The sequence below is a fragment of the Panthera uncia genome, chromosome E1 (assembly GCF_023721935.1).
Source record: "Panthera uncia isolate 11264 chromosome E1, Puncia_PCG_1.0, whole genome shotgun sequence".
NCBI lineage: Eukaryota > Metazoa > Chordata > Mammalia > Carnivora > Felidae > Panthera > Panthera uncia.
In genome coordinates, this window is record NC_064814.1 from 52,751,927 (window position 1) to 52,779,419 (window position 27,493).

General features: G+C 42.3%; 1 protein-coding gene across 3 annotated transcripts in view; it reads right to left on the minus strand.

Annotated features, from left to right (window-relative positions):
* The window catches only part of MAP2K4 (mitogen-activated protein kinase kinase 4), a 136,328-nt gene that overhangs the window by 9,054 nt on the left and 99,781 nt on the right, over window positions 1-27,493 (minus strand). For all 3 annotated transcript variants that reach the window (XM_049638093.1, XM_049638094.1, XM_049638095.1), the window contains 3 exons: window positions 23,981-24,108; window positions 6,251-6,328; window positions 4,389-4,537 (listed from right to left, as the gene is read on the minus strand). In XM_049638093.1, the coding sequence (XP_049494050.1) occupies window positions 4,389-4,537; window positions 6,251-6,328; window positions 23,981-24,108 (355 nt within the window). The remainder of the gene's footprint in view (window positions 1-4,388; window positions 4,538-6,250; window positions 6,329-23,980; window positions 24,109-27,493) is intronic.

The window sequence follows — 27,493 nt, forward strand, 5'->3', positions numbered from 1 at the left end:
ATTTTTTGAAGACCATCTATACTGTTTTCCACATGGCTGCACCAATTTGCATTCCCACCAACACTGCGTGAGGGTTCCTTTCTCTCCACCCCCTTGCCAACACTTGATATTTCTAGTCTTTTTAATTCTAGCCATTCTGACAGGTATGAGGTGATACCTCATCATGGTTTTGATTTGCATTTCCCTGACAGTGAGTGACACTGGACTTCTTTTCATGTGTCTGTTAGCCATCTGGATGTCTTCTTTGGAAACATGTCTATGCAGGTCCTCTGCCCATTTTTTAATGGTATTATTTACAGTTTTTTGGTGTTGAGTTGTACGAGTTCTTTACATATTTTGGATATTAACGCCTTACTGGAGATCTTACCTCCCGTAATTTCTGATTCCACGTAGTTTTAGAACTCTGTGGACTCCATGGCGTTGTTCTAATGCTGCTACATTTTAAAAGATACCAGGAAACGTTTAACCAGTATTTTAGTAGTTTTGGTGCAATTACTGTCCTGGATCGAATGTACCCTAATAATCTAAAGTGGTCTCATCCATCATAACACTCATCAGGTACTGCTCTATGTCTTTCTACACTGGTGTGAACATTAATGTGTGCCTGTGTTTTCAACAAAAGCTTGTCAAGTTTTCTCTCTGAATGCAAAAAACAACAACAAAATCTTACAACATCCCTAGATGGATTTTTTTTCCCCACCCTTCCGAGTTAATTTGGTCTGGTACTTTAATTTAAGGACTCAAGGTTTTCTTCAAATAAAGATAATTTTTATTTTAATTCTCTCTCTACTATAATCAGTTTGGCAGAAAAACAGTTCTAGGGGAGTACTGAGAAATGTGGCCAGGGCCATAAACCAGGTCCAGGTCATAATGGGTTTTGAGGGGCCCCTGGGTGGCTCAGTCAGTTAAGCGTCCAACTCTTGATCTTGGCTCAGATCATGATCTCACGGTTCGTGAGTATGGGCCCCTCATCAGGCTCTGTGCTGACAGCTCGAACCCTACTTGGAATTCTCTCTTTCCCTCCCCCTCTCTCTTCCCCTCCCCAACTCATGCTCTCGCTTGCCCTCTTTCTCTCTCTCTCTCTCTCTCTCTCTCTCTCTCTCTCTCCTTCCCTCAAAATAAATAAACAACAACAACAAAAAGTTTTTTTTAAATAATAATGTGTTTTGAAAGCCATGTTAATTTAGTCTTTATTTTAAGGGCCAGGATAAGCCTCTAGACCAGTACTCTCTAATCTTTTATTCATTACTGCCCTACCTTCCTGTGAAATTTCAATTCCGCCAATCTGCAGACATTCTGTAGCAGCCCTTTGGAGGGGTGCAGACCATTACGCTATCCAAGAGGTTTTCCTCTCCAGAATAAATTTCTGCCCCCTTAGGGGTGATAGCACGCTGTTAAAAATGCATGCTCTAGGCAGTTTTAAACAAAAAGTAACATGATCAGATGTACAGCAATAAAAATACAACTCTGACAAAAAGGAGAATGGTTTGGCACAAAACGGCACCGGATTACGAGGAAACCAATCAGAAACCTGAATGATCCAGGTTAGCGAGGACAGAAAATGCCCAGGAACAGTGGAAGGAAGGATGCACAAATGCAGAGAGCTGATAGGAGCAGGTCATAAAAACAGGTGTACTTCAACTATGGCCCCTGATGATCTGGAATGAGATGGAACCATGGACCTACTCAGGGAAAACAATGGGACACTGATGTCTATAACCATTATCTACAGGGGAGAACTGGCAACGAGAGACACAGAAATTTAAAAAAATATACAAGTACTACACATAGATGCAACAAAACCAGTCAAGAGATCAAGGGACTAGGCGCCTGGGTGGCTCTATCAGTTGAGCGTCTGACTCTTGATTTCAGCTCAGGTCATGATCCCAGGGTCGTAGGATCAAGCTCCACATCAAACTCTGAGCTGATAGGGTGGAGCCTGCTTGGGATTCTCTCTCTCTCCCTCTCTCTCTCTCTCTCTCTCTCTCTGCCCTTCCCCTGCACACACACACACTTTTGCTCTCAAAATAAATAAATAAATACTTAAAAAAAGACCAGACCAGGGGCTCCTGAGTGGCTCTGTCGGTTGAGTGTCCAACTTCGGCTCAAGTCATGATCTCACAGTTTGTGAGTTTGAGCCCCACGTCAGGCTCTGTGCTGACAGCTCGGAGCCTGGAGCCTGCTTCAAATTCTGTCTCCCTCTCTCTGCCCCTCCCTCTCTCTCTCTCTCAAAAATGCATAAACATTAAAAATTTTTAAAAATAAAGGGGGCGCCTGGGTGGCTCAGTTGGTTAAGCGTCCGACTTCGGCTCAGGTCATGATCTCACAGTCCGTGAGTTCGAGCCCCGCATCGGGCTCTGTGCTGACAGCTCAGAGCCTGGAGCCTGTTTCAGATTCTGTGTCTCCCTCTCTCTCTGCCCCTCCCCTGTTCATGCTCTGTCTCTCTCTGTCTCAAAGATAAACATTAAAAAAAATTAAAATTTAAAAAATAATTTAAAAAATAAAACAAAGAGATCAAGGGATTAAACAACTCTTAATTATTTTAGAAATTATGCTCTTTGACTCACACAGATTACTTTAACCAAATTACTTCATTAAAATGGAATATATAAAATTATCACATGCAATTATATAAACTGTATAGGTGTTTGCAAACTGGTAAAAATGGAAGAAGCAGAGGCACCCAGGTGGTTCATCTGGTTAAGCATCTGACTCTTGATTTCAGCTCAGGTCATGATCTCACATGTTCGTGGGATCGAGCCCCATGTTGGGCTCTGTGCTAACCGTGCAGAGCCTGCTTGGGATTCTCTCTCTTTCTCTGTCTCTCCCCTCTCCCCCACTTGCACAAACTCACTCTCTCTCTCTCTCAAAATAAATATATAAGCTTAAAAAAAATAAAAAAGGAAAAAGCAGCCAATTTGAGTCATGCTAATGGTCCTCTTCCACCTAGAAAACCCTGAGGTATCCGTCACCCCCTGGGAAGCCATTGCAAAAAGAGAATTTCATTATAAAAGATGAAAGGGACTTAAAAACTAGAGTCTAACAAATATTTTCTAATTATTCAAAAAGAGGGCAATGCTGGACCATGAAATGTAAGTCTTACAGGGCCTAGAAAGAGGAGGGAGATAGAGTTCTTGGCAAGAAAAAAATGCGCAGAAAAAGGAAAGCATTTTCAAGAATGCTTTTTGCCCAGAAACACATTAATTTTAAATCATGTTGGATAAACAGAATAATTATCAAAAATATTCAAATGATAACAAAACAGGTGTCATTTAAAACACAGACTGAGGGGCGCCTGGGTGGCGCAGTCAGTTGAGCGTCCGACTTCAGCCAGGTCACGATCTCACGGTCCGTGAGTTCGAGCCCCGCGTCGGGCTCTGGGCTGATGGCTCGGAGCCTGGAGCCTGTTTCCGATTCTGTGTCTCCCTCTCTCTCTGCCCCTCCCCCGTTCATGCTCTGTCTCTCTCTGTTCCAGAAATAAATTTAAAATAAATAAATAAATAAATAAATAAATAAATAAATAAATAAATAAAAAACACAGACTGAAACAGGGGCCCCTGGGTAGCTCAGTCAGTTAAGCACCCGACTTCAGCTCAGGTCATGATCTCACAGTTCGTGAGTTCGAGCCCCGTGTTGGGTTCTGTGCTGACACCTCAGAGCCTGGAGCCCGCTTCAAATTCTGTGTCTCCCTCTCTCTCTGCCCCTAGCCCTTCACGTTCTGTCTCTCTCTGTCTCTCTCCCTCTCAAAAATAAATAAAACATTAAAATACAGACTGAAACAGTACAAAGCACGACTGTGTTCCTGCCGTATGTGCACGTTCTTATTTTTACGTTCTATGCACACGCAGGTGTGCACATGCACACACACCTGTTAAAAGGTGGACAAACAACACCAGGTGTCGGGTTCACACCTTCCCCGGAAGCGGCTTTCAGAGAGCCTGGATTCAGCCGACCCACCAAGCTTTGGGTGGTCTCTCCCAATGTCACAGGCTGTGACTATGTCACAGGCTGTGTCAGAGCAGAGGGCCAGCCCTGAAATGCCAGTCTGACCTGGTAGGTTCTTGACTTCGTAAAAGCTTCCCCGCAATTCTAGCACAACTGCACTGTTAGAGCCGCATCTGAATAAGATGATCAGTCTCACAGAGGCTGGATTTCTTGTACCGGGTACTAGAAATCAGTATCCAACTAGCAGAACACAAGAGCGATGCTCTCCGGGCCCGCTGGAAGCTTCCGTGTGGCCAAAGTGGCCCAGAGTTCCGGCACAGAGGCAGAGCGACAGGAAGAAGGCCACCCCCTCTAGGGCATGGAGGCCCAGTGCTGCGGGGAGCCAGGAACACTGGCTGTTCTCACCACGTTGTTTGTTGTGCATTTGGACATCACGTACTCACCACAAGTTGACAAAGTTGATGAAACTGGGGGAGAACTCCCTTTCCTCCGAGTTACTCAGCTGTGGAGGGTCTCCTTTCACGACTTGTGTTAGTTGATCGAATACACTATTCCACTTTGGGTAAGGAAATCGGCCTGTGGCTAACTCGTACTAAAGAGAACACAGAGGGAAAAGCAAGATACACAAGATATATAATTTTCCCAATTAGTAAGGCTAAGTGGAAGGGGTGTTTAGAAATCAAGGTAATACAGAGAATTCCATATCAACTGAGTTCAAGGACTGGGACTAAAGGAAACCCCAAACTTAAGCCCGGACCATGTCCCCACCACATAAGAGCTGGGATAGCCCTCAATTCTGATTCCTTTGTGTGAAGGATCCTGGAAGGTTGGTTTTAGAACTTTCTTGGTACAAAGTCTGCACAGTCGATAGTTATCTGAATGGAAGGCCACGTCCAGAACAGTGGTCATATTCATTTTTAAGGGAAGAGGTTCAATCAACAAAAGCCCAACCTGAGCTCAAAGGAAGCAATGTGCGATTCTGTTCTCCAGCCATCCTGTGGTTACTACAGTTTTGACCACAGCCAGATATTACCACAACAGAAGAAATCAAGTCTGGATCAAAACCCCAATGGCGGGGTGCTCAGGACAGCATCTCTAAACCATGCCAAACCAGATCCGAAGGATCTTACGGACGTTATGTCCCAATTGGTTAAAGGTCAATTCTCCCCTTTCTCTTGCTCTGTTCTGAGGATAATGAAAACCCAGAAATTGTGCTTTTTCCGAAAAAATAGGTCTAAGTCTGCAGCATGGCCTAAGTGAGCCCCGTTTTAGGTATGCTGGTAGGTGACTGCTATGTGAGGGTGTGACCCCAAGCTCATGAGAGAAGAAGGCACCTGAGAGGCAGCACTGAGGACAGCGTCTCAGAGCTTCTTCAGCTGAGGGCCGTGGGACCTCATTACAAAGGGGAGGAAATGAACGGGAAAGTTTGGGGCTGCCTACCAAACAGGACACAGCTCCATCTAGTGATGGGAAATTCACAGCCCATGTAGAAGAAGCTGTCCAAGGTCAGAAAAACACCACCAAGCCGTGATAAAGCAGCAAGCACAAGAAAACAAATCTAAGATTTCAAAACAACATTTGGTAACAAAGATAAGTGATGAGCAAATACAGATAACTTTTAAGATAGAAGGAAAATTTCAGTACAGGTACAGGTGAGAAAGAAGAATTTGCTTAATTGTGCTTAGCTGCAAGTTAAGTAGCTTTCTTACTATTCTTTCTCAGTGTTTGAAGGTAGAACTTTCATTAGGTTTGTTACCTTGGTTGTTCTGGTTCCACAAGAACTGAATTACGTGTAGCTCATTCACGTGTGACTTTTCTGTTCGGTGAGTAGAAGATTCCAAGTAGAAACTCTGCTCGTCCGTGTAAACACATACACCTAATACACATGCTGTACAGAGTACATGCTATTCCCGCTGGAGGTGGCAGGAGACAGGTGCCTTCACCGCTGCGCTGACCGTGGGGGTGCCACCCTCCCCTGTTCCTGTTCCTAGTGCGGTTGCCGACACCTCGTATATGTGGCCAAGGGACCCAGCGCGACACCAAAGAGCCCAAGGCACTTCCTAAACCTTGAGGGAAACTGTCAACTCTGGTTTGATTTTTAAAGTCAAACACATACTTTTTTTCAACTGTGATTATGACCATGGAGGAAAAAAACAGGTAAATAAAGTCAAAGACTAGGAGAGAGAGAGAGAGAGAGAGAGAGAGAGAGAGAGAGAGAGACGGAGAGGGAGAAAGGCAGTTCTTATGAGGGGTGGAAGAGTGATAACATTTTCTTTCGATGCTAAGTCTACCATGACGAACGTACCAATGTGATCCCCAAACTCCAGACATCAGAGCGGACATCGTATCCTTGTCGAGATGCACTTGGGTCTATTCTTTCAGGCTGGAACACAAAGAGAAGTCACAGTCATTAATCATGCAAACCCTCAAGGTTCAGGGTGGAAGCAACCGCTGGTAGGTGGCTGAAATGCCAGCATACTTCTAGAAGAATCCACATGTGGGGTCAGACTTGGAGCAACAGGAAGCCATCATTGTATTGAAAACAAGCAAGAACAATCCACAAAACCCAACCTAATGGCCACCTCCATAAAGGGAAAACAAAGTGACTCTTCTCATTTCCCCCCCCTAACGACTCCAAAGCATGTGCAAACCGGAAGCTAAGAACAAAGAAAAAAGGAAGAAAACTGGAGAAGTGAAAAAAAAATAATAATTATGGGGTCAGATTAGTAAGCAAGTAGTGGTAAACAGAAGAAGAAGAAAAAAAAAAGACTAGATCTTCTCTGTTTCAGGGAATGAAGCCACTCCACAATATATCTGAAATACAAGAGCAAATATAAACTCAATAAATTCGTTATAATTATTCTACCCACTCTTCATCATAAAGCTAAATTTAACACTATGCAGAGCTTTAAAGATACCTATTAGTCATTTTTAACCAAATGAAGGCACTGGCAAAATATATTATCCTATCATGCAAACAGCGGAAATCATCTTTAGTAATTCCCATGAAGGGAGTATTCTTTACATGTCCTTGAAATAAGGGACCATTAGTTCCATACGTGTCAGGGATGGAGAAGAGAACCAGTAGCACAGAGCTGATAGTCCCTAGGTAAGACTTAGAGTGAGTACTATTGAAAGAAACGTCCAGAAGTCTGATAGTTGACTGTTATAATCTCTGCCCGTCAGCAACAACTAGTTTGCAGATCTATTTTACATATTTTTGCTTTGAACAGGAGTACTGAGGCTGTATAAATACTCACTGGAGGCTACTTAGTTTTTAGTTGCGGACATGTGTATTTACCTGAGAAGATACACATTACATAAAAATCCCGGACCGCCAACCAAGAGAGGCACATACTGTGCCCAAAAGAGCCAGGGCACACACTTTTCTCAGGCTGACGTGGAGCATTTACTGACATAAACTATGTTCTGGGCCATAAAACACACCTTATTTTGTAGAAAAGAAATCATGAAAAGCGTGTTCTCAGATCGCGAAGTCGCTCAATTAGAAACCAGTAACAGAAAGATACCTGGGCAATCCCCAAATATTTGGAGGTGAAACAACATACTTCTAAACAACCCACAGATCACAGAGGAGGCCTCAAGATAAAGTAAAATAATACCCTGAACTGAGTGAAAACGAAAGAGAACTCATGAAGCTTCAGGAAATGCAGCGAAAGTAGTATTCAGGGGGGAAATTCATAGTACTGAATAAATACAAATACTAGAAGACAAGACACAGCCAGCAATCAAAACCTAACCTCACAGCTTTAAGGAGTTTGAAATGGAACAAACCAAGGCCAAACCACTCAGAAAAAAAAATAATCAAAGGAAGAGTGGAAAGTATGTGAAATAGACAAAAACAACAAAAATGACAACAGAATGCACACCGACTCTTCGGAAAGATTAACAAAATGGATAAACTTCTGGCTACAATGAGAGAAAAGGAGACATAACCAAATTACTGAAATCAGAACGAAAGGGGGGACATTGCCGTTCTTCCAGAAACAGACAAAATGGACACAGTTTTTGAAAATGAAACCTATCAAAAATAATAATAGAAATCTGAATAGCCGTAAAGCTATTTTTTCAATGAATTTGTTATGAAAAACTTTCCCGTGAAGTAAAGTCGAACCCAGATGTTCTGGTGAACTCTTTCGACCATGCAAGGGAGAGATAAGACCAGTCTTACATGAATTTCTTTCGAAAACATTTTATGAGGTCAATTTATTCACTTGTAAAACATAATAAAGACATTATGATACAATTCGTAATCCTCATAAACACAAACTCAAAAACTATTAACAAAAATAGGGACAAATCTAATCTAGCAACATGTGAACCACATAATAATCATGACCAAATGGTGTTTATCTCAGGAATACAAATACTGGCTTAAAACCTGAAAAGCAATGTGATGCCCCGTATTTACAGAAAAATGGAGGAATATTATACCATCTTCTCAATAAATGTAGGATTGACACCTGAGAAGATTCACAATTCAACTCTCAGCACACTATGAGAAAAGAAGGAAACATCATGTCATAAAGAGCATCCAAAAACCACCAAGAGCAAATGTCATACTTTTTACACATGAAATCTGGAACACTCTTTTCCTAATTAACACTGGAACAAGATAGGACTTCTGTTCAGCATTATACTGGAGGTCCTAGCCAGTCTAGAAAGCTAAGGAGGGAAGAAAAAAAACCAAACGCCACACCACTGCCTTTACTCAGAGACACTTGAACTTCTATAACTGTTTACACAGACCATCCCTACTAAAGTTAACAGCAACACGAGCAGGGATACAGGGCGTGATGTCAAAATACGCAAATCTGTATTTATCTATGACAACAGAAACATGCTGGAAGATAGGTTTTAAAATTCCATTTACAAGAGTAGCATCAAGGACCATGAATCGGTTAGGAATAAACGTTAAAGGCGCTCAAGGGTTCCTACACTGAAAACCACAAAACATGGCTGGCAGCAAAATGCCCTCAATAAATGGAGGCACTGCAGGTACTGAACTGAAGCACTTGCTAAGGCCAACATATGCACCAGTGAGTGGACAACAGATCGTGGTCCATCAACACAATGGAAACTTCTCAGCAATAACAAGAATGAGCTAACATACCCCATAGGACGGCTACCTCTTCAGCACATCGCGCTAGAGAAAGGCAGCGGCCAGACAAGAACATGGCGTGAGATTGCATTTGGATGAATCTCCGGGATGAGAAAATCCAATTGCATGGACAGAAAACAGGACCGAGGATCTTTTTTCGGTAACAGACATCTTCCTCTCCTGACTGATGAGCAGTCATTTGTCAAAATTCAAAGTGTGCACTTAAAATGGGTACCATTTGTGGTCTTGGGGGGCAGGTCATTCTGAAACTGCTCTATGTTTCTAGCATGTGTGCGTCGTGAAAACTTCCCCAACTCCTGTAAATATGTCAAAAAAGGATTCCATTTCCTTTCACTCACACTGGGGCCAACCCAAGGATTTTTTAACTGCCCTTTTCAGTTTGCTTGATATTTATTATTCATTAGGGCCGCTTCAGTTACAGGATTACGTGTATATTTTTGTCCGTGAGGGATGCAAATGATTTCTGTCCCGTAACCCCCAACGTTACTTCTTCATTGACCTGGAGATAATTAGCAGTATTTTATTTGGATGGGCCATCTCGTTCTTTCCTCAGTGACTGTAAATACTAAATGACACAAATGCTTTTATGCTAGTTTCAGCATCCTACCCGCCCAGTGCTCTTACCAATGAGTTAAATACATTTTGACATGTTCTTTCTTTACTTCCAAGTGTACTATTTTTAACATCTAAAAGTTATTCATTGAGAGGAGTTGATATTTAAGATTCAAGAAGTTAAAGACCCAGCATCCTGAATCTAAAATCGAAACAAAGGTTTGAAAAACAAAAAGCTTGCTAAAAGTATAAAGGAAAACATCAACTTAGAGGATATGTCACATTAACAAAAATAGCAAAAAAAAAAAAAAAAAAAAAAGATAAAATAATTTTATATCCAAAAACATATATAACAATAAATACACAAGTTACTTTGTATGGAAACATAAAATAAAAACCGAGAAATAAGAAGAAACTGACAATTGAATGTTACACATTTTGAACTAATCCTTCTCAACTTGTTTGTATTAAAGAGGCAAAAAAGAAGTGTTACGCATATGTAATTAATAATACAGGTCTTTTCCAATATTTCACATTTGATTGATCATTTATCATGCTAAAAAGAATCTTAATATGTCTCAAAAGGCAGAAATATATGGGCCAAAAAGCTTTGATAAGAAATAAGTCAGGAAATTAAAAAGAAATCAATGAAACCCTTTGTACTGGTTAACTATGATGTATAACAAATTATCCCAAAACTGAATAGCTTAAAACAACAAATATTATCTCACAGTTTCTGTGAGTCAGGATTCAGGGAATAGCTTTGATGGGTGGTTCTGACTCGGGTTATCTCATGACTGAGGTCAAGATGGCAACTAAGACTTAAGGCTTTTCTGGGTCCTGGAAGATTTGGCACTAAGCTCATTCACCAGGTTCCTGGCAGGAAGGCTTAGTCCCTCACCACACGAGTCTCTTCATAAAGCTACCCAAGCGTCTTCACGACATGGCAGCTGGCTTCCCCCAAAGTGAGCAATCCAAGAAAGAAAGAAGGAGCTACAGTGTTTTTATACGGCCTGCTCTCAGAAAGGACACCCTGTCCTTTCTTCCATATGCTCTCACTAGGAGTGACTCACTAAGTTCGGCCCGTACATCAGGCAGTACTTAGTCTCCACCTTATAAAGGGAGGTGTAGTAAGGAAATTGTGGACATCTTTTTAAACTACCACACACCTGGCTACTAAAAAACATTCCAATAAGCAGTTCTTACAACTAATATTTAAAAACCTATGGGGGCACCTGGATGGCTCAGTCAGTTAAGTGTCCAACTCTTGATGGTGGCTCAGGTCATGATCTCACAGTCGTGAGATCGAGCCCCGCATTGGGCTCTGCACTCAGCATAGAGCCTCCTTAAGAGTCTCTCTGTCTCTCCTTCTGCCCCTCTTCCTAGCTTGTACCCTCTAAATAAATAAATAAATAAAACCAACTAAGAAAACAAAAATACGTATGTGAATACATGTACACGTTCACACACGCCCACATGCATCGGATGCTAAGGAAATAGTAAAACCTCACAGATTTTGAAGAATCATCTACCTTTCCCCAAAGACTTCTGGCTCAGAAGGATTCCAGTCTCAAAGAACGGAAAATTATACCACCACAAATGTTCTGAAGTCTGGGGAAGCTTTTTTGAGCTCAAGGAGATCAAAGATATGTTTCATTCACAAGATGATCACTAACTTTTTACTGTATGAATAAACTAAAGATGGAAAATTTCCCAATTCGATTTTTAAAGCTAGCATAGCCTATAGAAAACCTTCATAATATAAAGTATGAACCAATCTCATTTAAACACTTTTATGCAGAAATTATATTACCATACCACATGTAAAAATACATTAAACATATAAACTATGAGCCATGTAGGGATCACTTCTGGAAGGCCGGAATGGTTCAACCGCAGAAAACTTGTTACTATGATTTGTCATACCAGTAGCTACACAGGGAGAAACATTTCCTCATGGCATGATTGATACCAAAAAGGCATTTAATAAAATTTTTAATAGCTGTTCCTAATTCATACTCATCTTCTCTCTCTCTCTCTCTCTCTCACACACACACACACACACACACACACACACACACATATGTACACACACAGAAATGCACAGACTTTAATCAGAAAAAAAGTATTTGGTTTCAAGTGAGAAAAAACATGAGAATCGTACAATCAATATCGTCATTCAGTACTGATCTAGAAGTATGAGAAAAGTAAATACATACAAATGTATAAGAAATATCAATCAATAGAAGGAGAGCCAAGGCAAAAATTATTTGCAGAATGGTACCTTGAGTACCATCTGAGATCAATTCAAATTCAAAAATGAGGCAGATTAGTACTTTAGCTGGTTATAAAATTAACAGTCATCTAAATAGCTTCCTTGTATATCAGCAATGCTAGGAAAACACATTATGTGACATTTAAAATAGCAACAAAAAACTGTCTTAGCACCCAAGAATATAGCAGGGAGCCAACTAAATAAAGACTGGGGTCTTGGGGCGCCTGGCTGGTTCAGTCAGTAGAACACGCTATTTTTGATCTCAGGGTTGTGAGTTCAAGCCTTATGTTGGCTCCAGGTTGCTTAAAAATAAATTCTAGGGTCGCCTGGGTGGCTCAGTCGGTTGGGCGTCCGACTTCGGCTCAGGTCATGATCTCGCGGTCTGTGAGTTCGAGCCCCGCGTCGGGCTCTGTGCTGACAGCTCGGAGCCTGGAGCCTGTTTCGGATTCTGTGTCTCCCTCTCTCTCTGGCCCTCCCCCGTTCATGCTCTGTCTCTCTCTGTCTCAAAAATAAATAAATGTTAAAAAAAAAATTTTTTTAAATAAATAAATTTTTAAAAAAAAGCAAAGATGGGGGTCTCAAAGGGCTCACAATCTAGTCAGGAGACACATATACACATACAAAACACAAAACACATACAAAACAAAAGACACATACAAAAACAAAGAATCAGGTGGTGATGAGGGTTATGAAGCAAAGTGGGGTCAAGGAGATGAGAGGAACAGGTCAGATGTGGTGGTCCAGGAAGGACTAGCCAAGCACATGGCATCTGCTCCAAGACCTAACTAAAGTGAAAGACTGCCAACGTTAAAAATATTCACAGAGGAGAGAGTTCAAGGGAGAAAGGAAAAGACCCCCAGGTAGGAACATCCTCCAGATGCACGTGGAACACAGAGGTCGGTGTGGTGGCCAGAGTGTGGCAAGCAAGGCAGAAGGTAACGTGTGGACAATTCTGAAAGACAGTTGAGGGCCAGATCATATAGAGCCTTCTAGGCCCATTATGAGGATTTGGGGATGAGTTTTAAGCAGAGAGGTGGCATAATTTAACAATGCTCAGAGAGGGTAACCAGCTGTTACATGAAGCACAGACTACTAGAGCAAGGTTAAGCAGAAGACCATTCTAGAGACTAGAGCAATCAGGCAGACGAGACATGCCAGTGGCCGGACCAAGAAACACTGGTGGTTTAAACATTTTTTTTTAATGTTTTATTATTTATTTTTAAGAGATAGAGACAGATTGTGAGCGGGACAGGGGCAGAAAGAGAGGGAGACACAGAATCCAAAGTAGGCTCCAGGCTCTGAGTTGTCAGCACAGAGCCCGACACGGGGCTCGAACTCACGGAACCGTGAGATCATGACCTGAGCCGAAGTCGGACGCTTAACAGACTGAGCCACCCAGGGACACCACCCCCCTTTTTCCTTTAAAGGAACACTAGTTGTTTTCAAAAGAGAGCGGGTTCTATGCCTTGAAAGTAAAGCAGACAGCATTTGCTTATGGACAGGATGTAGAGTATGAAGAGGAAGGAAATGAAACTCTAAAGTCTGTTCCTTGAGCAACTGGAAAGAGGGGTAAGTATTTACTGAAATATAGAGAAACTGGGGAAGGGGAGGCAGCTCCCAGATTTTGTAGGGAGCAGAGGAGTGATATGATGGGGTCAAGAGCTTGGGAATAAACTTATTATATGTGCAACTTCTGTGGGATCTAAGAAGTAAGAGAAAGTAGGAAACCAGACATATAATTTTGGAGTTTACAAGTGAGGTGTGGACAGTAAGAAATGTATGGGCACTCATCATCCCCGAGCATCTACTAAGTGACAGAAGCTGTACATCACAGAACAGAGACAGAAAGAAAGTATTACTCCCTAAGACTGGATGATGGATTCACTAGAAGAATCTGGGTAGTTAAGGGAAAAAAAGAGACTGAATACTCAGCCCCGGGGCATACCAAAATAAAAGAGATCAGGAAGATGAGAAGGCCCTAGAGACCCAGGAGAGAGGAGCCAGTCAGGAAGGTAGCCAAGAGCACATAAATGTCATGGAAACCAAGAGACAAAAGTCTTCAAGAACATAGTATTTTAAACATCCCAGGAAAATTAAGGAAGGTCATGGCTCCAAACTGACCATGGGCTTCAGCAACAAAAAGATGGTGATTGCTCTAATGACAGCAGTGATGTCATTCAGTGATGGGGGTAAAAGAACCCATAAGAATGGGGACAGAAAGAATAAAAGGAGAAAAAGGACAGACAGTGGGTATAGACAAGTATTCAGAATGGACAACAATAAAAATTTTTTTAAGTTTATTTATTTTTGAAATAGAGACAGAAAGAGACAGAGCATCCGAAGCAGGCTCTGTGCTGACAGCAGAGAGCCCAAGGCGGGGCTTGAACTCATGCACCGTGAGATCATGACCTGAGCCTAAGTCAGATGCTTAACCGACTGAGCCACCCACGCGTTCCCAGAATGGACAACAATATTTTAAAGAATTTATTAAGAAATGTGTGTAGCCAGTTAAGGAGGAAAAATTAACAGACAGTAAGATAACTTGAGCAAATAGAGAGAAACAAAGTATTCTTCGCTGGGAGGACTAAATAATATAAAAATGCAGTAACCAAAGGAATTTAAGACTCTAATGAAATGCCAATACAATTCCTGCTATTTTTAATAATGATACACTATTCAAATGAAACATACAGAAAGAGGATACAACACAGTCCAGAAACAGTCCCAAATCCAAGGATTTAGTACAAGAGTACTGATTCTGAACAATGGAATTTGAATAATCAGATAATTAAAAATATAATTTTTAGTTTATGGGTGAGGGGGTTTGATTAACAATGCACTTGTCACAATGAGCGGTGAGTAATGCATAGAACTGCTGAGTCATCATACTGTACATTACATCGTACAATGAGACCAACACCACTGAATGCTAATTATCTTGAATTGAAAAAAATAAATAAAAAGTTTTAAAAATTCATGACTAATCATTTGTGGGGAGAAAAGTCACACTCTTTCCCCTGATAATTCACTAATCCTGATTACATCAGGATTAAAAACCTGAAATGTTAGGGGCACCTGGCTTACTGGGAGGGGCATGTGACTCTTGGGGATGTGATTTCGAGCCCCATTTGGGTGTAGAGATTACTTGAAAAAAAAAAAAAAGTTAAAAAAAAATTTTTTTTTTTTACCTGAAAAGTAAAAAAACAAAAGCCCAAACTTAGGTACTCAAATGTGAGTCTACAACCATTTCTGATCTCGGCACAAGGAAAACCTTTCAAGATATGCTAACAGCCAGAAACCGTAATGGTAACTCTGATAAGCTAACCACATTGAAATTTTCTATTTCTGTAATTCAATCAAAAATTTGTAGAATTTAAAGACAAATGACAATTTCTGGGAAAACATACGAAACCTAACAAGAAAAGACAGAAGTCCTCATTATATTATACATCAGTACAAAAGACTGGCATCCTAAAAGAAAATCTGGCAAAGGATAATACAGAAAAGTGGCCAAATATAAGAAAAAATACAAAAGTATATAACTTTCTCAATAATTTTGAAATATGTAAGAAAAAACCCTTGAAGTTTTTTAACAAATCCCATTCTGGCCTACCAACTCAACAAAGATAAAACTGTAACACTCTAATGCAGAATGACACCTACTGAAAAAACACACCATTTTAATCGTATATTGTTTCCCCAAAGGTCTTGAGAAGTGTGACCTTTTTATATATAGCCAAGGAAAGATACGAAAGAGTTGTGTGAAGACACAGCTTAAAAATTTCTGCAGCAGTATTTAGAATAACAAAGAACCAGGGGCGCCTGAGTGGCTCAGTTCAGCGTCCGACTTCGGCTCAGGTCATGATCTCGCAAGGCTGAGAGTTCAAACCCTGCTGAAAGCACAGAGCCTGAAGCCTGTTTCAGATTCTGTGTCTCCCTCTCTCTGCCCCTCCCCCATTCATGCTCTATCTCTGTCTCTCTCAAAAATAAACATTTTTTAAAAATTAGAAAAAGGGAATAACAAAAAACTAAAAAATCACAAGCAGGCAAAAATAGAAAGTCAGTTAATGTCTAGTGGCTACATTCATTATACATGAAGGTGCATCGACCTGGAAACACGCCTGCAAGTGCCTACGGAGCAGATGAAAAGCAGAAGTGCCATAGGATTTCATTTACATAAAAATGTAGCGGGATATATACTCACAGAACAATTTTTTCCCCTTATGAATGAACGATGGGTAATTAATTCTCCACTTTCCTAGTCTGTACTTTATTTTTAACATATCAAACAAGGACATAATCTTCCAATAAGAAACACATTTACAACACTATCAATAGTAGAGTTCTTCAAACGTGGAGTTATTGCACTGAACATTTAAAAAAACAGGCATAATACAATGGGATTTCAAAGTCACCAGAAAGTGAAATATCAAGCCACTGGGGATAAGCTGTGTGTCTCAAAGTTATGTGTACAAACAGAAAAAGTGACATATACGCCTCCTTTGAGAGTGTGTGTGTGTGTGTGTCCACACACACATATACATCCACCATATATATATATATATATATGTATGTACATATATATATGTATGTACATACATACATATACATACACACACACACACACACACACACACACACACATATACACACATACATCAAGGGAGAAAAAAAATCAGATCTGGAATCTTTTCCTGAATATTCCAAAATGTTTCGCTAGGCAAAAAATATTAGGCAACTGACAGAATGGGAGAAGATATTTGCAAGTGATATATCGGATAAAGGGTTAGTATCCAAAATTTATAAAGAACTTGCCAAACTTAACACCTAAAAACATAATTTGAACTGAAGAAATGGGCAGAAGACATGAATAGACACTTTTCCAAAGAAAACATCCAGATGGGTAACAGACACATGAAAAGATGCTCAATATCACTCATCATCAGGGAAGTACAAATTAAAACAACTGAGATACCACCTCACACCTGTCACAATGGCTAAAATGAACAACTCAGGAAACAACAGATGTTGGCAAGGATGCGGAGAACAGGGAACCCTCTTGCGCTGTTGGTGGGAATGCAAACTAGTGCAGCCACTCTGGAAAACAGCATGGAAGGTTCTCAAAAAAATTAAAAATAGAACTACCCTACGACCCAGCAAATGCAGTACTAGGAATTTATCCAAAGGATACAAAAATGCTGATTTGAAGGGGCACATGCACCCCAATGTTTATAGCAGTGCTACGAAAAATAGGCAAATTATGCAAAGGGCCCGAATGTCCATCAACTGATGAAGGGATAAAGAAGATATGGTATGTGTTTGTATACACATACACACACACACACACACACACACACACAATGGAACACTACTCGGTGATGAAAAAGAATGAAATCTTGCCATTTGCAATAATGTGGATGGAAGTGGAGGGTGTTATGCTAAGCAAAATAAGTCAGAAAGAGACAGATATTGTAGGATTTCACTTATATGTGGAATTTGAGAAACAGATGAACATAGGGGAAGGGAAGGAAACATAAGATAAAAACAGAGAGGAAGGCAAACCATGAGACTCAAATACAGAGAACAAACTGAGGGTTCCTGGTGGGTGTTGGGTGGGAGAATGGGCTAAATGGGTGATGGACATTAAGGAGGGCACTTGCTGGGATGAGCACTGGGTGTTATATGTAAGTGATGAATCACTGGGTTCTACTCCTAAAGTCAAGGTTACACTGTAACCTTGGGGGGGGGGGGGGGGGAGGGAATCTTAACTATATTTAAAATTAGAGTAAAAAGCTCTTCTTAGAAGAAAACCATCATGGACTTAACACCCAAGATTACGCAGGGGCAGGGGGAGGATGGGGGGGAGGGAGGAGTTGTTACCTAACATTCAGAAATAAGCCTTCAAACTGCTACAGAAAGAGCACTGGTTGCTCAACCACAAATCCCCATGTTCAAAGGTGACAGCAGGGTAGCCCATGGACAGTTGTTTCCTAAGCTTGATTTCTGTGAAGTCACAATTCTCCAGGACTGGGTGCACCAGCCGCAGTCTCAGTACTGACTCAAACAACGGCGGCCTTCCATTGGTTTTGAAACAGCTTTCCTGAGATGGAATCCATACACCATCCGACCCACCCACTTGAAGCACTCGATTCACGGGTTGCTCATGTATTCCCAGAGCTGCTCGACCATGACCGAGGTCACTTGTAGAACCTTCCCCCCGCCCCGCACTTCTGGCCATCGCCACCTCACGGTACCACAACTACCCCCCCACGCCAGACCTACTGATCTACTTTCTGTCCCTACAGGTTTCCTTTTTCTGCACTTACGTATAAATGGAACCATACAGCACGTAATCTTTTATAACTGGCTTCTGCCACTTGGCGTAATGTCTTCAAGGTTTATCCATATCGTAGCACGTGTCAGTATTTCATTTTGGTTTGAGACGGGGCACGAGTCCACTAGTCCACCCGGACCACATTTTGTGAGCCCATTCACCCACTGGGGCACATGTGGGTTATTTCTGCCTTTTGGGTATTACACATTCATGTCGTTATGTGCTGCAAACATTCATGTGCGAGTTTTGTGGACGTGGGCTTTCATTGCTGTCAGGGATATACCTGGGAGTCCAGTTTACTGTAACTTCTGCACTGAAATGTCTGAGGACCTGCCAGGATCTTCTTCCAAAGTGGCCCTATCATCTTACTCTCCCACCAACAGCGCATGACGGCTCCAAGTTCTCCACACCTTCATTAACACTTATTAGTATCTGACTTGGGGATTCTGGCCACCCTAGGGGACGTGTGGGGCGGGGCCTCACTGTGGTTTGAAGTCTTCAATTTTTAAACCAGGAAGAACTGGAATGTGACGGATTGATAAGCCGTCAAAGCAACAGCTAACGACCCCGAAGAACATTTACTTTTTTCCCCGACTGAAAAGCCTAACCGAGACCGTTACGTCCTTAACAACACTCCTGAATAAACTGCTTTCCGGTTATTAACAGGCAAGCCACAAAATAAAGTGGGTTCCACTGACAAATATCAGCGGAATGCTAAGTTTAGAAAAGCTGTCTCTTCGTTGAGATTTTTCTCAGCATTTTTAATTAGTGCGCTAACATACATGATGTATCTAAACCCTTAAAATAGCATACAGTGATTCCCAGTCATTGGGTCCCAGAACGCTTTTTTGACAAACTACCCATGTCATCCAGATGCAAAATTTTTAAAAAGCCACTCTACACAGTCTCCCAGTTTTCTGAACAAGATGAGTGTTCAGAACATGGCCTTCATTGAAAGTGATACATAGACTGACAACACCGAAAACGGCAGAGCAGGCAACTCCAAGGGAGCATCCTTCCAAAGAAACATGAAAAAATAAAGCAAAAAAATAACCAACCTTGTCAGAATTCTGGGGTTAAAGAATCAAAAGTTTATAGGAACCAGGGGTGCCCGGGTGGCCCAGTCAGGTAAGCATCCAACTTCAGCTCAGGTATGATCTCACAGTTCGTGAGTCCGAGGCCCACATCGGGCTCCATGCTGACAGCTCAGAGCCTGGAGCCTGCTTCAGATTCTGGGTCTCCCTCTCTCTCTGCCCCCCACCCCCGCTCATGCGCGCGCTCTCTCTCTCTCTCTCTCTCTCTCTCTCTCTCTCTCTGCCCCTCCCCAACTTATGCTCTCTCTTTCTCAAAAATAAATGAATAAACATATTTTTAAAAAGTTTATAGCAACCAAGCAAACAATGAATCAAGAAAATCCAACTCGAAAGTGATGAGAAACCTCTGCAGCATTGCTACTTGACTTTGTCCCAGTCCTTGCTCCAGCTCAAAAGCTGTCTTACAGACGGCAGATCCCCGGTATCGGACCCTAGACTCTGGGTCCAGAGGGAAGAGGAAGCAGAGCGGACCTTAATCAAAAAGAAGTGAGTTGGTCTGTTCCAACCTGTCCGAGGAGCGATGGAGAATGGGCCGTGGGGCCTGCCTTTGTCCTGCCCGGCTGGGGACTCACTCACGGCATAATGTCAGAGGACGTGCCTCAAAAACACTGTAAGGCAAACGCATGACCTGCGGATGGCCGGTGCAGAAGATAAGGACTGAGACATACATGAGACCCCCAGAAATGTGGCAGGAAAAGTAGACGGCAGAGTTTCTTTGGAAAATGAAGCCATTCACACTGCCCTGTGCATGCTGGGAAGTTTAGAAAGCCAGGTGCATGCCCAGTGGGGGACCCGCACTCAGAAAGACCAGAGGACTTAAGCTGTAACCTCTGGCTGCTCTACAGGCCAAGGGCAGGTAGGAAGTGAAAGGGAAAGCAGATATGTGAATGGAGGGGCTGAGCATTGGAGGGGAGGCCCCAGCACAAAAGCCATCTGCAAGGGCTCCAGTAGTTGTGTGGGTTTCCTTCCCTTTGTTTTCTTTATGGATTGTTTTTTCTTTTCTTTTTGGATACTGGTATCCGAAAGGAAACAAGCAAAACAAAAAACTAAGGAAAACAAAAAACGAAACTGTCAAAACATTAGCTGAACACAAGCTAGGAAAAGAAACATCAGAGACCACAGGATTTATTATACGGACTTTTTCTTTTTAATTTTTTAAATTTTTTTTTTTTTTTTTTTTTTATTTTTGGGACAGAGAGAGACAGAGCATGAACGGGGGAGGGGCAGAGAGAGAGGGAGACACAGAATCGGAAACAGGCTCCAGGCTCCGAGCCATCAGCCCAGAGCCTGACGCGGGGCTCGAACTCACGGACCGCGAGATCGTGACCTGGCTGAAGTCGGACGCTTAACCGACTGCGCCACCCAGGCGCCCCTAAATATTTATTTATTTTTGAGAGAGACAGACAGACAGACAATGTGAGCAGGGGAGGGGCAGAGAGAGAGGGACACACAGAATCCGAAGCAGGCTCCAGGCTCCGAGCTGTCAGCACAGAGCCCGACGCGGGGCTCGAACTCACAAACCACAAGATCATGACCTGAGCCGAAGTCAGACGCTTAACCGACTGAGCCACCCAGTCAGCCCCATTACACAGATGTTAAGACTTTAGAGAAAAAAAAAAATCACTAAAGAAACAGCTACGTCTCATAGCAAGGAACAAAACAAACCATGAGGAGAGGGGAAGAATCTGGGTTCCAGAATCACCATGTTATAACATTCAAAATGTCCAGTTTTTCACATACACAAAAATACAAAGCATGCAAAGAAAATGCCTGAAACTAACCACAAGGAACCGATAATCAGACAAATCCAGAATGTGGGACATTCCTGGGAAATGTGTGCATGAAGTACGTATTAGATGATAATATGAAATGCTTGCTAATCGTTTAAGGTTTGTGTTTTGGGTGTGGTGATGACATTGTGGTTATGAAGAAAAGTGCGCTTTTTTGGGGAGATTCGCGCAGAAGTGTTTAGAATGAGATTCATCAGCCACATACTTTCAAATGCTCCAGAGCACATACATACATGTGTATCTGTATCTACGTTTATGCACATCTAGATGAGGAGACGGGGAGGCTGCAAAATGTTAACTGTTGGTTTATGGAAACGTTTGTGCTTCAACTCCACATTTTATACACTTTTGATGATATTAAATAATCTAGAAAGATGGGGCTCGATTGAGCGTCCGACTTCAGCTCAGGTCATAATCTTGCAGTTTGTGGGCTCGAGCCCCACTTCGGGCTTGCTCCCATCAGCCTGTCAGTACAGAGCCTGCTTGGGATCCTCTACCCCCCTCTCTCTGCTCCTTCCCCAAAATAAATAATTATTTAAAAAAATAAATAAATAATCTAAAAAGCAATCACAATTCCTATAGATCAAAGATAAAATAATAAATCTTAAATAAAAAGACAAGCTATGGGGTGCCTGGGTGGCTCTGCCGGTTTGAGCATCTGACTTTGGCTCAGGTCATGATCTTGCAGTTCATGAGTTCAAGTCCCGTGTGGGGCTGACATCTCGGAGCCTGGAGCCTGCTTCGGATTCTGTGTCTCCCTCTTGCTGTCTGTTCCTCCCCTGTTCACCCTCTATCTGTCTCTCAAAAATAAACATTAAAAAACAACAAAAAAAGACAAGATACATTTCTGATACCTGATGTAAAGATGCATCAAGGAAGAGTCAAGCCACCTTAAGGCTTGTAATAAAGTTAATGTGGACCACACTCCTGCCCATCTACAGGCCTCACAAGACTCAAGTGGACAGAAGCATTTCATTTAGTCCAGGAAGGATTAAAGGCGGAGAAGTTTATGATCTGCCTCCTGACTCCAGAGCTGAAGAAGCTTAGCAGGAAATGAAAAGCAGTGCAGTTCCTGGGCCTGTGAGCCCTATTTCCACACAAAGACTCAAAGTCTCCTTCTTTCTTAAAAGTCACCTAAGTACAGGGGCGCCTGGATGGCTCAGTTGGTTGAGCCTCTGACTTCAGCTCAGGTCATGATCTCACAGCTTGTGGGTTTGGGCCCCGCGTCAGGCTCTGTGCTGATGGCTCAGAGCCTGGAGCCTGCTTTGGATTCTGTGTCTCCCTGTCTCTCTGCCCCTCCCCGGCTCACGCTCTGTCTCTCTCTCAAAAATAAATAAACATCAAAAAAAAAAAAAAAGTCACCTGAGTACAAACATTCAGCTTCAGCTGCGCTGCAATTACCTTTTTAAAACCTGCATAAATTAAACAGGGGCTCCTGGGTGGCTCAGCCAGTTAAGCGTCTGACTTCAACTTAGGTCATGATCTTGCCATTCAGAGTTCGAGCCCCGCATCAGGCTCTGTGCTGACAGCTCGGAGCCTGGAGTCTGCTTTGGATTCTGTGTCTCCCTCTCTCTCTGACCCTCCCCCACTCATTCTCTCTCTCTCTCTCCCTCCCTCCCTCCCCTTCTCTCTCTCTCTCAAAAATAAACATTAAAGAAATTTTTAACTATCTTTAAAAAAAATTTTTTTTCATCAGTGTTACACAGCAAAGGTATTCAGTCAACCTTAGTGCTGTGACAAGCCCGAAAAATGAAGGTGGCAGTTTCTAGTTAATTCTCAGGGCATCATTACGAAATGTGTAAATTATATGAATTCGCAAATGCTCAGTGATTAATATGTTTTATTTCTTACTTTTGAAATTGTTCCATTTATCTCTAATTATCATGATGAATGCAAGATCTTCCAAATGTTCCCAATAATCTGCCTGCCCAGCCAACATCTACAAAGCCTAAACTGCAAATGAAGATCTCTTTTTGCACACACACACACACACACACACACACACAAGTCCATAAAGACTGCGGCCAAAGCTGCTAAATGGAATGAGTCAATACTCTGCACACCCACATGCCACCACTTACGAGCAGCATGCTGGTCCCCAAAGAACCACGGCCATGTTAAAGAAGACACCAACACCTAGGGGAAGCGCTTCAAACATAGACACTAAATTTCCAATCAAATACAGATGAAAATCCAGCCTGTAGGAACAGTATATGCATACATACAGGGGTAAGGTGAGTGTGAACCATGTGGTAAGTCTGGCCAGTGTAAGTCCGGCTCCGAGGACAAACAGGATCTAAGTTGGCAAATGCCCAAGACCTCTACCCTTGAATTTGTCAGCGTGCTTCATCCACCTCCAAAGAAGGGACCAACAATATTCAGAACACAGCCTCAGATTCTTCCAGACACTGTGAGCTCTGTTAGGAACTCTGGGAACTCCAGTCCCCCGTTTTTCTCCAACTGGAAGAAAAGCATCACTGAGTGGCCCAGGACACTTTCTCCATGTGTTAACGGATGATGTGGACACAAGATCCATAGTATCCCTGACCCTACAATGTTATCTACGACAGTCAAGAGAGCATAGGGGGTGCTGGAAACAGAGAGGCCTTCTGAGAACCACCTGGGGGTTAGTGGAATAGAGGAAGACAAGGAAACAGGAATTCACTGGGGCAATTTCATAGTTCCATGGAGAAGCTAGAACCTGAATTTGGCTCTTAGGGAAGAGGAAAATATTCTAGTATGGTAAAACTGCTGACCAGTGTCAGACCCCTGAGAAGGAGAGCACCAAAGGGCAGGGTATCTCGGGGCAAAGACCACCAAGCAGGAAGATCTGGCCTTCACACTTACTGCCATGTATGGCCTACACCCGGCATCTCTTGTCTTGGCAATGGAGTCCACCAGCTGTCCACTGATGCCAAAGTCACAGAGCTTAATATTCCCACTCCTGTCCAGAAGAATATTGGAAGGTTTGATATCTGCAAGGGAGAGAGAGAAGTCATTCCGCATACAAGTGAACGGTCAAATGAGCTATATTCTAAAGCACATTAAGCAAAATTACTGAAAAACTTTAGACAATGCAAGTGATCAAGTCCTTAAAATTCAGGTATTTAAAAGGAGGAAAATGAGGAAAGAATACTCTGAATGCCAATGCTTACAAATGCAGGCTCAGAAATGTGTCACAGTAAATGTAGGCATTCTATAATGCTTTCTTTGTTTATATCAAAAGACTTACATTCATTTACCTGTTTCAAATTCATTACTTACTGGTCAAAATACAAAGAATGAATTTAACCTACAAGAGCAAATCAAGCTACCTTACAGGATGGCAAAGACTATCCACCCACATGCAAACTATGCAAATTACACAGCCACAATTTAGTTATAAGGTCAAGCTTCATCTAACTTAGAAAAGTATCCAATCCAGTCCACCCCAAAACCACAGCTTTTGGACCAAAGAAGCAAAGACTCAAAATCTGGGTCCAAAATTCACAATGTGACCTGGGGCAAGCTAGTCGACTCTCTCAGCAGCTACAACTTCCTCATCTACCAAACGAAAATAATCATTAATTCGCAGGGCTCTGGACATGAAAACACCGGATGCAGTACCTGAACTTTATTTGTACTCAATAAATGATACGTATCCACTTAGTAATTATTCCTCCTTGAGAGATTTTTCTGACCTTAGCTGACTTCATCAAGTTTCCCCCCGACTAATCCTTTGAGTCATCCTTGAGAAACCAGATTCATTTTCATTTTCACCCCTTCCAAGGTGTGTGTCTGCTGTCCTGTAAATTTGAGAAAGCCAAATCCCTTCCATTTGGTTCTCTGAGCTTTATGGTCTTGCCAAACTGGCCCCTGGATTTTCACCCCTTCCTCACGGACAATGAACTCACTGCCGGAATGTGCTAGACCCACTGTCTGGCCAATTCTCCCCCTTTGCTCACTAATTCTCTATCCCTGTCTCAATGCTTCTATCCATTGCATTATCACTATCAAATCTCAATGAATAAAAAGCAAGGATAAAAAAGATGAGATACAAAAAATATCTGTCTATAACTCAGAAGGAGAGCTACAGAAAAGTCCAGAAAAGGTCTCTTACCAGCACTGACAAGGCTGACGCCTATCAAACGTCCATCCTAACCAGCCCATCCCTTCTAACGGAATCTACATTTGATTTTATTGAGGCATCTATCCTCCTCTGTGTAGCTCTAACCACACCTCCCAAACTGGGGCCTGACTGGTCCAAACTTATCAGGGTCGTTCCTCGCCAGTAACCAGTTGAGGCAAGGGCATGGCCAATTCTGGTGAATGAGACGAGAGAAAACACTGGAGAGAGAGAAGGAAGATTTCCCAGCTCCTAAAATAGCCAAACGGGAAGAGAAAGAGCTTCTCCAAGAGGCTGTCACATCCACATATGACGCTGGGGACTTGCTGTGGCAGTTAGCACCCTGAGGACGCAGCCAACATGTTAAGAAGGGTGGAGTCAAAAGAAGGGAACTTGAACCCTAAACATACTGGGTTTGGAGCCACCCTACCCTTCGACTTGTCAGGACAGATGGTGAATTTGCTTGAAGTTTAAGGCAGTTATCAGGATTTTCTGTTACTCGTAACCAAAAGCACTCTTAACTACAGCAAAAAAGCTAACTGATCATAATGGATAAGAAAAAAAGAGACTTGGGGCTGGGACTTGGAGCCTGGGTGGCTCGGTCGGTTGAGCGTCCGACTTCAGCTCAGGTCATGATCTCGCAACCTGTGGGTTCGAGCCCTGCGTCAGGCCCTGTGCTGACAGCTCAGAGCCTGGAGCCTGCTTCAGATTCTGAGTCTCCCTCTCTCTGCCCCTTCCCCACTCATGCTCTGTGTGTGTCTTTCTCTCTCAAAAGTAAAATTAAAAAAAAAAAATCAAAGAAAAAAGAGACTGCTATAAACTCATCATTTCATTTATTAATAGGAAAACCGAAGTTATTTTTGAAGCTTTTCCCATTCATTCAGCTACTCCTCTCGTTCAGCTACTCCTCTGGCACTGTCTTAGTGCTTCACTGTGATTGGCGAGTATCCTCGAGGTAACTGTTAAATGCCCTAAAGGGGATACTCTCATAGGCGCAAAATACAGCCAAAAAAAAAAAAAAATCCCAAAACGAGAATGAGATGAACAAGAACAAAATAATTTTGGTTAGCGATCTAACCCTACATGATTTTAGGCCAAAAGAGGAAATAAGAAGCCTACCTCCTATTATTTTTTAACAAACATTAAGCCACGCAAAATTATTCCTGATAATACAACATATGCTGATGTTCAAGGTTAACTAATTGCAGCGGTCCTGAGTCAACGCCAAATGAAAGTGACTTAAACAAATGCCCCAATTGTTAATTTCTTTAAGCACTAGACACCATGTTTCCTAGAGTGCAAGGTTTTCCACTGTTCTGAATACGACCTTCTACTTTGTGCCCTATTTACTGTTCGGCTGAACCACACAGTGCCATGTACTGTCCTGGATTTGTCCGTGACAAGTTTCGTGAGGAGAGTGACCTTGGCTACTTCTTCAAAGCCACCACCACACGGCCCTGAGTCTAGCATAGTAATAAATAGAGCAACTGTGAAATCTGTTTGCTGAATTAATTTCGTGATTCCCCCCGACTTCCAATAAATCTACATCAAATGTTTACATTTGGACCTGTGTCTAACAAGGCCAAGATCACTGTTCATGCAAATACAAATGCTTTAGATGAATTTCAATGTAGAGTAACAATCAAAGCATCTCTCTCTATTTTCAAAAAAATCTTCTAAAGTAAAGAAGAAACACCTGAAAGGGACAGTAACATGACTTTAAAATGCTCCAGAGGGTCGAGGGGCCTGAGTTGCTCAGTCGGTTTAGCGTCTGACTTCAGCTCAGGTCATAATCTCGCAGTTCGTGGGTTTGAGCCCCACGTCAGGTTCTATGCTGACAGCTCAGAGCCTGGAGCCTGCTTCAGATCCTGTGTCTCCCTCTCTCTCTGCCTCTCCCCGTCTTGCGCTCTCTTTCTCTCTTGCTCAAAAATAAACATTAAAAAAAAACCTTTTTTTTTAATGCTCAAGGGGGGCACCTGGGTGGTTCAGTCAGTTGAGCATCCAGCTTCAGTTCAGGTCATGATCTCACAGCTTGTGGGTTCAAGCCCCACGTCGGGCTCTGTGTCTTCCTCTCTCTGCCCCTCCCCTGCTCATGCTCCCTCTCTGTCTCTCTCTCTCTCTCAAAAATAAACATAAATACATACATACATATGTAAAAATAAAATGCTCAAGGTACCATCCTCCAAATCATTTGAATGTCCCCAGGGCCATCTTCCTGCCCATTTGTATACACAGAGAAACATTATCTATCAAGC